Here is a 12,096-nt window from a genome sequence, read left to right on the forward strand (position 1 = left end):
GGGCAAACGATCTCCTCTGCTCACCAGATCTGCCTGCGGCCAGCTCTGGTCTAGCCTGATGCCCGTTCTTGGATGTGTCCTCCAGTAAGGGTGCCCCAGTTCCTGCCCTCAGATTCCACTTCAGGGTGCCCAGGAGACAGCACAGTGGTTCCCCGTACTGGCCAATCACTTCAGCAGGGTGTGGTGGTACATGCCTGTAATCCCAGCACTTGGGAGGCTGAGGCAGGAGGAGGAGGAGTTTGAGGTTAGTTTGGAGTTCAGGTCTGCTTGCGTTACACAGCGAGACCCTGTCACAAACTAACACACACCTATGAAAAAATTTGCTTCTCCTGGGGCGCTGGTGGCTCACGCCTAGAATCCTAGCTACTCAGGAGGCTGAGATGTGAGAATTATAGTTCAAAGCCAGCCCAGGGAAGAAAGTCTGTGAGACTCTTATCTCCAATAAGCCACTCAGAAAACCAGAAGTAGTGCTGTGGCTCAAGCCGTAGAGTGCTGGCCTTGAGCTGAAGAGCTAAGGACAGCACCCCACAACCAACCAACAAATACATACATTAAAATTTAAAATTGAAATAACTTCTCAAAAAGCAACCAACAGACGAAAAACAGCAAATGCACTCAGGCCTCGCGCCAGAGATGGGGTCAGAGCGAGGTGGCCTCAGCTCTGCAGGTGAAGCTTGTGGGGTACCGCAGCCCAGGTCTGTAGGACAGAGGCCCTTGGGCTCCCCAGTTGAGGTGGGAACACAAATGCAGTCGTTGGTTTCCGAGGCGCTTTAGGAGAGCACCTGCCACAAATGTGCCTGGGGAGAAGAGGCCTCTGGGAGGAGCATCCCGGCGTGGTGAGCACCTCAGGCAGGGGAACCGTGGCTCGGTGAACCCCCCCCCCCCGGAGGCGCCAGCTCCCTGGCACTCCCTTCTTGTCCTGGCATGTTCTAGAAGGTTCCTAGAGGCATCCAACGGAAGCCTTCAGGCAGAGAGCTGAAGGTGCGCTCGGGAATCTGAACACAGAGGGAGTGTGGCAAGACCCTCATGGCGAAAATCACAGATGCCAGGGGCTGCCATAGGAGCCAGGCGACAGGCCGCTGCTTCACACGGTGCCTCCGACCAGGGCGGTGCTGTACACAGCCTGATTCATGGGTAGGGAAACCGAGGCACGGAGAGGGTGCCTCCTCTGTGGCGTGCTGTCAGACTTCTGATGTCCCCGGTGCGGCAGGAACGAGGAGGGGGCCGGTGACTATGGACTGACCGCACGCAGCCAGGAGGCTGACAAGGGGGAAGCAGGCTTGGAAATGAGCAGGCGGCTGGGCAATCTGGCACGCAAAGTATCACCCACGCCGTCGCCCCGGCTCCCTGCTGGCCCCGAGCCCGCCACTCCTCCTCCCTCCCACCCCAATGTGGAGACACAAGACAGCAAGGGGGGGGAGGGGGAGGGGAGACATCCTTTTCCACCTAAAATCTGGCTGAGTTAAACCACCTCCCTGGACTCCCCAGGTCTTCTGGGAACCCCCACCTCCTTCCCTTAGATCAGCCTCTCCACAGCACCCCCACCCCAAGCTGGCCAGCGACAGGCACACTCAGATGTGGCTTTGACACTCAAAGCCAGAAACTAAATGGTTACTGGAATGTGTGGCAGATGGGCAACCAGGCACCAGGCGTGATTCAGGAGCCCAACGGAGAACCTCTGCCCCCCAAACATTTCCTTAGCCAACCTGCGCGGTGCCCAGACTTCCCGCCATCATCTGTCACTCTTCCGAGACCAAGGCACGGTCAGCCTGTCCTTGTTCAATGCAAATTTGTTACCTAGCTGGAGTAACACATTAATCTGCCAACACCAATTTATCACCGGCTTCACATTGGCAGGGAGCGAGACAATGAGGTAATTGAATGGGGGGGGGCAGGTGACTTGTGATGGAGGAGCAGGAAAAGCAGGGAGCATGAGTCACTGCTAGTGAGAAATGGCTCCAAGAGGGGGCGTGGCCAGGCAGCAGAGGGGCGGGGCTTCCCAGGCAGCTGGAGTGGAGGAAAAATGGGCTTGCTCCTTCCTCAGTCTGCCTTTGAGGCTCTGCCAGGTGCTGAGCGAGCCCCTGGGAGACACCGTGTCTACATGACACACAGCACCCAAAGCCTCAGTGCATCGCAGGGGGCGTGGGGCGTCGCGGGCCACCATGCGGAGGGCTGAGCTTGCGTGATGTGCTCTGCAGTCAGAAGGTTTCACATGGGTTCTTTTGTAGGAGCCTCTTGATTTGCAACTGCAGACACATCTGCAAAGTCTAGAAAGGCAGGGAGCGGGCAGGCAGGGCCCTGAGATGCCACGAGACTCCCTCCTGTGCGTTTTGGAGCTAGGAGCCTTAGCGAGCTACTCCCTGGCACTCTGGTCGTGGATTTGCCCATTCCTCACCCGCTGGTTATAGGAGAATCCAGGCCCAGCAGGCCTGTGGACCCCAGGCTGGCCTTGTTACAGTCAGAACGATGCAGGTCACATGTTTCCTCTCAGATGACCTAAAAGATAAACATGATGCATGTATACATACCAGACAGACTGAATCTGTCTGAGGTGACTGGGGAATGTTCGGGAACGCATTGCATCTGTCATCCTAGCTACTCAGGAGGCTGAGACCTGAGGATCGAGGTTTGAAGCCAGCCCAGGACAGGAAAGTCTGTGCGACTCTATCTCCAATTCACCACCGACTGAAAGGCTGGACGTGGAGCTGTGGCTCACATGGTAGAGTGCCAGTCTTGCCAATAAGCTAAAGCCTCAGTGTCCCCAGGTACCAGGACCCCCGCCCCCCGCCCTCCACCCAAGCGGAGGGCCTCTAACAAGGAAGACAGATGGGTGAGCGGCTCAGACACGACAGTGCGTGTCCCGGGGTGGGGCGGGTGGAGTAAGGCAGCAGGTGCAGAGCCTGGGGGTGGCAGGGACCCGGATCTCCACGCCCTCTGCGTTGTGCAGGATCGGGCGCGGCCGTTGGCTCTCCGTGGCCGGCTGGTGGCGTCCTAGGAAGCCGCGTGTCCCGGGGGGAGAGGGTCCTCGGCCCCGCGCGCGCCCCGCGCCCCCTGCCTGCCCGGCCCGGGGAAGGGCGCGCGAGCGGGGCTCAGCCACCAGGTGGCGCTGGCGCGCCGAGGAAGCGCCAGGCCGCTCCCGGGCCGCGCGGGCCGCCACTCCGCCGCCGCCGCCGCCGCCGCCGCCGCCGCCGCCTCCTCCGAGGAAACAATGCGGCGCCTCCGGGCGTAGCGCGGCGCTCCGGGCCGGACGCGCGGGGCCCCCGGAGCGCGGGCCGGGCGGACGGGCGAGCGCGCGCGGGAGGGCGGCGCGGGGCGCCTCTCCGCGAGAGCCATGGGCGCGGCGCGGCGCGGGGCCAGCGGTCGGCGCGGCCCGGAGGTGCGGGGGGCCGCGGCGCGGGCCCGGGGCCGCCGCTAGCCGGCACCGAGGGCGCGGGCCGGGGATGTGGGCGCCCGCCGCGGGGAGCCCCCGCCGCGCCCCGCCCAGCCAGCCAGCCCGAGCAGCCAGACGCGCGGCCGGCGGTCTGGGGGCGCGCCGCCTCCCGACCCCCAAGATGTGAAGCGCGGAGGGCGGAGACGCAGCGATCGCCGGGCCGGGCGCCAGGCCGCGCCACCCGCTGCGCCCGCGGCGGGGTCCGCGCCCCGCGCCCCGCGCCCCCTCCGCGCGCGGCCCGGCCTCGGCCCACCGCGGGGCGTCCCGCCTCGCCCAGACAAGTTTGGAACGATGATCGCCGTCCACCCCGACGGGAAGATAATGGTCAGACGATGCCTGGTCACCCTGAGACCCTTCCGGTAAAGTTCCCCGCGCGCCGGGGCTCCCCGCTCCCCCGCGGGGGTGGGAGGCTCGCGCCTCCGTCCTCGGACAGGACCCGGGGCGGAGCTGGGTGGGGGGCCGGGGAGGAAAGGCTGTCATGTAGACGTGTCCCCGGTTGGGGGCGGCCTCGGGGTGGCCGAGGTGGGATTGGGGTTCCGGGAGGACCGAGGCCGTGGCCTGGGCCTGGGCAGCGGCCCAGCCAGGGCTCCCCCCCTCCCCGCCCCGGTCCCGACCCGTGGGGCGTCTCCCCCGCGCGGGGCTTCCCACCCGGGCGGCAAAGTTATCGCGGGGTGCCGGGCGGCGCCCCCTCCCGTCGACCCGCCGTCCCCCCCCCCCGCCGAGCCCGGCCCCTTCCCCGCCCTCTGCCCGGCCGGGTGCAGACCCGGGTCCCCCGGGAGCGGCGCCGGGATGGGGTCACGACCCCCCCGCCCCGCGGGCCGGGCGCAGCAGGCGGAGGGGGGGGGCGGGAGGACGGGAGGACGGCGGAGGGCGGGAGCACGGAGCCCTCAGGCCACAGGTGGGGCCCCAGCGGAGCAGTGGCCAACCCCGGGGCTGGGCTGCCCGAGGGGCTGGGCCCGGGGACCCTGGGGCCGCCGAGTGTGCGGGGCTCCCGGGCTGTGGGGAACCCCTGACCCAAACCGGGCACCCTGGGAGGGGCCTTGCGCCTCCAGAGAAACCCTGTCCCCCCCCCCCCGGCTTCCCGGGGTGCCGCGGGGCAGACCCCCGGCTCCCGCCCCATCCCGCCCCATCCCAGGCCCCCGGCCCGCCGCGCGGCCTCCAGCACCGCGGACAGCGCCCGGGCGGCCGTCCCGCTGGGTTTCCCGGAGCCCCGGCGGCCCGGCCTTTGTCCCACGCGTGCCCTGCGGTGGACCGAAGCTCCGACGGCGAAAGCGTTTTCACTTGAGTGAAAAGGGGGGTCCTGAGCCCTGGGAGGTGAAGGTGCTGGGCTTCAGGTCTAGAAGGGACTCCCGGGCTGGGGAGTCCCTCCAAGAGCTGTGTCCCCAGGGATCCCCGTGGGTGGGTGACAGCCCCCCCCCCAGGGTGCTCCGGCCTTGACCCAGGAACCACCCCGATTTAATTTGAGGAGGGGAAACCTCTGGATCTGAGCCCTGCCCCCAGGCAGGGAGGAATTCAGTGGGGGGGAGGAGGTGGTGTCCCTCCATGTCCCATCTCCCCAGGGACCGGAGGGCAGTCGCTCCCTCCCCCGGGAGCCCGGACCAGCCACCTTCTGGCCCCGCTGCTCCCCGGCTAACCTCGGACAGCTTCTTTTAAACTTAGGCTGGAAATTTTGTTGTGTTTTTTTTATTTTCTTCTGCAATTATGTTTTCTTTATGGACCAAATTTTAATTAAGCCCTGCTCTGCCAGTTTCAAATAATGAAGATTAAAATGCATAAAGCAAGTCTTGCAGAAGGATACCTACACGTCCAGAGTCAGGGATGGAGTCGGGGTGTGGCTGTTGGATCTTTGGCATGTTGGGGGGGGGCTCTCACACCTGTGGGGGGAGGGGAGTGCCCTCTCTCAGCTCTACCAACTCATCATGGCCTCTGATGGGTGTGAGGTGTGAGACCATCTGTCACTCTTACCTGCCCCCAGCTCTGCGCTGTTTGGGGCCCCGGACTGAGCATTTAGGCGCAGGAGTTTGGGGCTAGACTAGAGGGTGTGTCTGTTCCTGTCCCCTGCTCCCCCTTCCCCATACCCTCAGGTACCACAATGCTAGGTACCTGGTTAAATAATCAATAGTTTATGTTGGTCAGGTGCTGGTGGCTCACACCTGTCATCCTAGCTACTCAGGAGGCTGAGATCTGAGGATCGCAGTTCAGAGCCAGCCCAGGCAGGGAAGTCTATGAGACTCTTATTTCCAATAAACCACTAGAAAAACAGAAGTGGCGCTGTGGCTGAAGTGATAGAGCACTTGCCTTGAGCTGAAGAGCTGAGGGATAGTGCCCAGGCCCAGAGTTCAAACCCCACGACTGACTTCCCCCCCCAAAAAAGGTAGAAGTAGGGGTGTGTCTCACGTGGTAGAGCACCAGCCATGAGTGTCAAAGCCAAGGGCCAGTGTCCAGGCCCCAGTATTGTGTGGAAGGAATGGAATGGGGTCATTTGGCCAGCATCACACCTGTATGGCCCTCCGTGCCCAGTTGAAAACATGCTGGGAGCCCTCAGTCGGGCAGAGGGAGGGCTCAGCAGGCTCATCCAGCAGTGATGGGTGCCTGGACTGGGCGCCCAGACCGGGAAGGGTTACGGTGAGCTGGTGATGGATGACCTGGGCAGGCTGTGCACTCAGCACCTGGGATGGCTCCAGTGATGGATGGGGGCAGGTGGGTCTCGGCTGGATGGGTTTCTTGCCCTCTGGCTGGCATCAGGCCTACTGTTGCGTCTCCTACTCCAGCATGTATTGCAATCAACAGGAGAGCGTGTGAAAACACTGCCCACCACCTCCCTGCGCCCGGCTCAGTATGGGGTGTCAGACTTCGCCTCTAATTCTCTAATTCTCATGATCCGTTGCTGCCGGTCTGGGGCCCACGCTGGGAGGAGCAGGCTCTGTCTTGAGGCTAGATCTGTCCAGATCTCTCCCTGTGGCCTCCTGACTTTGTCCTATGGAGGAGGGAGCCTCCTGGGCCCAAGTTCTGCTTCCTGTTCCTCTGCTATCCTGTCATTCATCCTTCCCTGGTTCCGTGTGTGTGTGTGTGTGTGTGTGTGTGTGTGTGTGTGTGTGTGTGTGTGTGTGTGTGTGTGTGAATTCAGGACCTCACACTCTGGTTTAGCTTTTTTTCTTCTTCTCTCAATGGTTGTGCTCTACCGCTTGAACCATAGCTCCACTTCCGGCTTTGTACTAGTTAATTGGAAATAAGAGGCTCGTGGACTTTCCTGCCCCAGCTGCCTTCAAACTATGATCCTCAGATCTTAGCCTCCTCAGTAGCTAGGCTAACAGGCCTGAGCCACCAGTGCCCAGCTTCATCCCACATACTTAAAGAACCGCTCGGCCCCTCCTGGGGGGCCCCTCCTGCAGGTTGGGGGGCGCCGTGTTGAGGTCTGCCCAGCTGACCTGCCCTTCCTCCCCCCCTTCCCCCGCAGGCTCTTTGTCCTGGGCATCGGGTTCTTCACTCTCTGCTTCCTGATGACGTCTCTGGGAGGCCAGTTCTCCACCCGGCGCCTGGGAGATTCCCCCTTCACCATCCGTACAGAAGGTACTGGAAGCAGGTGTTTACAAGCTGCGGGGTGGGGGTGAGGTGCTTCTGGGACCCTATCCCGGGCTTCTGGTCACCCAGAGGTGAGGGGCAGAGAAGGGAGGCCTCTGCGGCTCTGTGTGTGCAGCCAGACTTCATCCAGGCTCTCCTGGGCGGAGGGGAGATGCGGTGTGTTTGTGGTACTGGGGTTTGAACTCAGCATTGCACTGGCTGGCATGTTTGCTCCACTGGTGCTGAAACTCTCGAGCCACACCTTGGGTTGTAGAACTCCTCTAGTTGGAGTGTCAGGGGTGGTGACATTGGTATGACACCCCCTCTTTGAAGTGTACATATTCTGTGTCTTTGGCCCAGGCCCTGCCACAGTGAGGGACAGGCCCGGCTGCAGGTGCACAGGTCTTGTTTTTGAGCTCAGGGGCATAGATTTTTTCTTGCTCCCTGCACACATGATGCTTGCAGGGCATGATGTGGAGGTTCAGAGCAGGGCTTTGGGGACCAGCCAGCCTAGGGTTTGCATCTCTGCTCATCCCCTACTAGCCATGTGACACTGATGGAATCCCTTCAGCCAGCCACAGAGAGAAAAATAGAGAGCCTTTCAGAGGGCTAGGTGCCAGTGGCTCACGCCTGTAATCCCAGCTCCTCAGGAGGCTGAGGTCTGAGGATCCTAGTTTGAAGCCAGCCCAGGTAAACAAATCCAAGAGATTCTTATCTCTGATTAATGGCAGCGTGACTCTGGCAGCAGAGCAAAAAAGGTCAGGGAGAGTAACCAGGCCCTGAGTTCAAGCCTCAGTACTGGCACCAAAACAAAACTCATCAGAGTTGGATGGAATGGCTGGTCTCATACAGAAATCATAGTGGCTCCGAGTCCCAGAGTCCCGGAGCTGCATGGCTTTGTGAGATGGCCTCCCCTCGCCCCCCCCCCTCGTCCTGGAAGTCTCTCTTCCACCTGTTCCCGGTGGGTGGTGGGCCGTGGACAGTAGTCTGCAGTTGCCCAGGCTATAGTGTGGAGTGGGTGCGGTGAGCCACACTCACGGCGCGGTGCTAGTCATCACCCATTCATTCCTCCAGCTTCGCACGGGCAGAAGCTCCCAGAAGGATTGCACACTTGTTAGTCATTGGAGCCGGTGTCAGTGAATGGATCCATCTGACTGGCACGAGCGCTCAGCCTTTGAGCGCGTGCCTTCATGCCCTCTCCAATGAGGGGGGCGGTACCGGGTGTCCCAGGGGCTGCTGGGAGCAGGGGTGATGTCTCCAGGCATGCCTGGCAGAACAGGGTCTCCACCCGCCCTTGGGGGGGGGGGGGGCTGTGCTGAGCCTGACGGGTTGGGGCTGCGAGAAATGGGGTGGAGGGGGTGGAGGGGGTGGAGAGGGTGGAGGGGGTGGGAGGAGAAAGGGGAGGGGGTATAGGGGTGTGGAGGGGGTGGAGGAGGTGGGAGGGGGGTGGGAGGGGGTGGAGAGGGTGGAGGGGGTGGAGGGGGTGGAGGGGGGTGGGAGGAGAAAGGGGAGGGGGTATAGGGGTGTGGGGTGTGGAGGGGGTGGAGGAGGTGGAGAGGGTAGAGGGGGGTGGGAGGGGGGTGGAGGGGGGTGGAGAGGGTGGAGGGGGTGGGGGTGGGGGGTATAGAGGGGGGTGGAGGGGGTGGAAGAGTGCACAGATGCAGGGATGCTGGCCACGGAGGCCAGGAGAGGCGGGCATGGGTGGTGGGAAGGTCAGGTGCACATGCCCAGGCTCTCCAATGCCACCCCTGGACAGGGCCATGCTGGGCTGGAGGGGGGGGTGGACCGTGACCCCCAGGAACCTGGACTTCCTGAAAGGTCAGAGGTCTGAGAAGCCAGACTAATGGTGTAAGGGGGGAGGGGTATGTGCTGGGCTGTGGTTCTGTGGTTCTGCATCTCCCTGGGGTGGTTGCAGGGGTCGGGGGAGGGGGACAAGGCATGTGCTCTTCTCCTACCATGGCCTCTGGCCTGGCGTGTGTGTGTGTGTGTGTGTGTGTGTGTGTGTGTGTACGCACAAAGCCCTATCCCAAGGCTCAGGACCTGGGTGCTGTCCCTTAGATTTTCTGCTCACGATGGGCACTCTACCACTTGAGCCACACCTCCACTTCTGGCAGTTTTGAATGGCTAATTGGAAATAAGAGTCTCATTGGCTTGACTGCCCAGGCTGGCTTTGAACCTGGATCCTCAGACCTCGGTCTCTTGAGTAGCTAGGATGATTGACAGGAGCCACTGGCGCCCAGGCTCTGGGCTGGTGAAGTGCACTCGCTTACACATGTTAAGAACTAGGAAAGTGGGGCTGAACAGGAATTAGGAGGAGGTCTAGCTTCTTTCCTTCTTGCGGCTGCCCTCCCCCCAGCCCCTTCCTTTCTGCAAAGTTGTTTAGCGCTAGCTGCTTGGAGCTTGTAATCTCAGTTCCCGGCTCTCCCCAGCTCTCTGTCTTGTCTTGAAATAGCAGCCAGGAACTTCTCTGGGGAGAGGCCTGGAGGCTTCAGGCCCTTGCTTCTAGCTGCCGGCGTCTGCCTGGTGTTCCCTGGACCAGGCTGGCCCTGGCCAGGGATTGATTGAACTGTCCAGAGCCCAGAACTCTGCAGCCTCAGCTGGGTCCGGTGCGGCTGTGGCAGCCACATTGTGCAGAGGGCCAGATGTGCCTTCTCCTCCAGCTGTGCGTCCCAGAGCTTTCCCTGAGAGCAGGGAGGTCTCTGCTCCCTGGCAGTTTATGGAACCAGCTGTAAAGGGTAGAGCCGAGGGTGGAAGGGACAGAGCCACGGAGAGAACATCGGGAGGAGAAGGCCTCTGCAGGAATAAACACCCCCCGTCCCTCGCCAGGTGCTGGTGGCGTAACCTATCACCCTAGCTATTCAAGTGTTGGCGGCTCACACCCGGAATCCTAGCTACTTAGGCTGAGATCTGAGGATCACAGTTCAAAGCCCGGCTGGGACTCTTATCTGCAATGAACCAGCAAAAAGCCAGAAGTGGAGCTGTGGCTTACAGGGTAGAGCATTAGCTTTGAGCAAAAAAGCTCAGGGACAGTGCCCAGGCCCTGAGTGCAAGCCCTAGAACCCCCCCCCCCCACACACACACGCACGCACGCACACACGCACACACGCAAAATCCCCGTCTCCAAATGTGAGCATGCATTTATTTCCTGGTACGCAGCTTCCCTCATTTGCATGGGAGATGTGGAAGGGAGGAACCTGTATGGAGGCTGAGATGTGAGCCTGGGACCCGCAGTTCAGCGGATGCCCAGAATGAGGGGTGATGTCAGCCTGCTGCTCCAGCTCGGCTCTGATTGTCAGGCGTCGGGCCCACCTGGCTGGCTGGCTTCTTCCTCGGCACCCATTCCCGCTGCTGGACCTTTGGCTGTTGGCGATGGGTCTGGGAGGGTGGGGGCAGCCTGTTCCAGTCCCAGGACAGGTGCAGGAGGTGGGGGGGGTGCACAGGAAGGTTGGCCTGGGCTTGGAGAGAGGCCCAGGCTACCTGTTTTCTGGGGCGCAGTTCTACTGGCCCTTTCTGTCTTGCTTGATCGATTGCCTGATTGCACGGGAGATGGGGAGGGGCGGGTGGCCAGAGAGACCCCAAATTTTCTTTATTCAAGGCAATGGCACAGCAGTGGGATCTCCTGGCCCCACTGATTCAAATCTGCTAGGTGTTCGGAGAGGAGAGGATTGGGAAAGGGATTTGCCTGTTTCTGGTACTTAGAGGTATAGAAACAGGACCCTCTTTTCCTCCTGTCCTCCCTTTCTCCCTCCTCTTCTTCCTTCCCTCCCTCCTCCCTTTCCTTCCTTCTTTGGGTTTGAACTCAGGACCTCTCCATTTCTAGGCAGGTACCACTTGAGCCACACCCTCAGCCCTTTTTCCTTTAGTTACTTTAGTTAGGAAGCACAGAATCTGGAACTTTCCTTCTGCTGAGCTTACATTTCAGTCCCCTCTGTCCTCACCTCCAGAGGTAGCTGGGCTTACAGGTGTACACCACCGTGCCTGGCCTTGCAGGCCCTAGCTCCAGCCCGAATCCCCGGGGCCTTCCAGTCCTCGCCCCGCCCACATCGCACCTGCTGTCCCGTCTCTTTATGGAGGGCCTGGCTCTCTTTCCTGCTGGTACTGTGCCAGGCTCCTGCAGCCCTCCCACCCCTCCCCTCCCGGCCCCTTGGGCAGGCTCAGCTGTCAGGGGAGCAAAGCCGCGCGGTGTCTTATGTCCTGTGGGTTCAGGGAAGCTGGTGGTGAGGGCCCCTGAGGGGGAGAGGGAGGGGGCTAGAGTCGGGTGTCAGGGACAGCCTGGTGACTCAGGGCACGCCCAGTGCCCACGCCCAGTGCCCACGCCCAGTGCCCTCTCTGCCCGCCCCCTCCTCTTCCTGTCTCAGGATCTAGGAACTTCTCTCTTGCCATCTGGCGGGTGTTGGCTGCAGGTGGGCCAGGTGTCCTGGCCTTTAGCCTTGTCTGTCCCCTGAAGCCTGCCGGGGTGTTCTGGCTCCTTCCCTCCCCCCTCCCTTCCCCCCTCCCTTCCTTCTCTCCTTTCCTTCCTTCCTTCCTTCATTTGGTAGGGTTTGAACTCAGGGCCTTGCGCTTACACATGCCAGGCAAGCGCTGGACTGTTTGAGCCACACCCCAGCCCTTCTCTGCTCTGATATTTTTGAGATGGGGTCTTGATTTTTGCTCTGGACAGCCTGGACCTCAATCCTATTTACACACAGGGATTTCTTTTCTTGTCTTTCTTTTCTTTTCCTTTTCTTTTTTTGGTTGGTCATGGGGCTTGAACTCTGGGCCTGGGCGCTGTCCCTCAGCTCTTCAGCCCAAGGCTAGCGCTCTGCCCACTTGAACCACAGTACCACTTCTGGTTTTCTAGTAGTTTTAGTGGAGGTAAGATTCTCACAGACATTCTTGCCCAGGCTGGCTTTGAAACAAGATCCTCAGATCTCAGCCTCCTGAGGATTCCAGGTGTGAGCCACCAGTGCCCGGCTCACACTCAGGGTTTTCTACAGAATGGTCTGGAGGAGCAGGATGAGGACAGAGAAGGGGAGGAGTGGAGGCAGGAGGCAGCAGCTCTGACTCCCAGAAGGCAGACCCCCCCACTGGGCACAGGACTCACTTGGGGGCAGACTCCCCACTGG

At 61.3% G+C, this 12,096-nt stretch overlaps 1 protein-coding gene across 1 annotated transcript in view; it reads left to right on the forward strand.

Moving 5' to 3' along the window:
* Positions 1 to 3,721: 3,721 nt before the first annotated feature.
* The window catches only part of Mgat5b (alpha-1,6-mannosylglycoprotein 6-beta-N-acetylglucosaminyltransferase B), a 47,408-nt gene continuing 39,033 nt past the window's right edge, over positions 3,722 to 12,096 (forward strand). Inside the window, exons 1-2 of the mRNA XM_042665449.1 lie at positions 3,722 to 3,789; positions 6,888 to 7,000. Coding sequence (XP_042521383.1) covers positions 3,722 to 3,789; positions 6,888 to 7,000 — 181 coding nt within the window. The remainder of the gene's footprint in view (positions 3,790 to 6,887; positions 7,001 to 12,096) is intronic.

The sequence above is a fragment of the Dipodomys spectabilis genome, unplaced genomic scaffold (assembly GCF_019054845.1).
Source record: "Dipodomys spectabilis isolate Male_0828 unplaced genomic scaffold, ASM1905484v1 ptg000329l, whole genome shotgun sequence".
In the NCBI taxonomy this organism is placed as follows: domain Eukaryota; kingdom Metazoa; phylum Chordata; class Mammalia; order Rodentia; family Heteromyidae; genus Dipodomys; species Dipodomys spectabilis.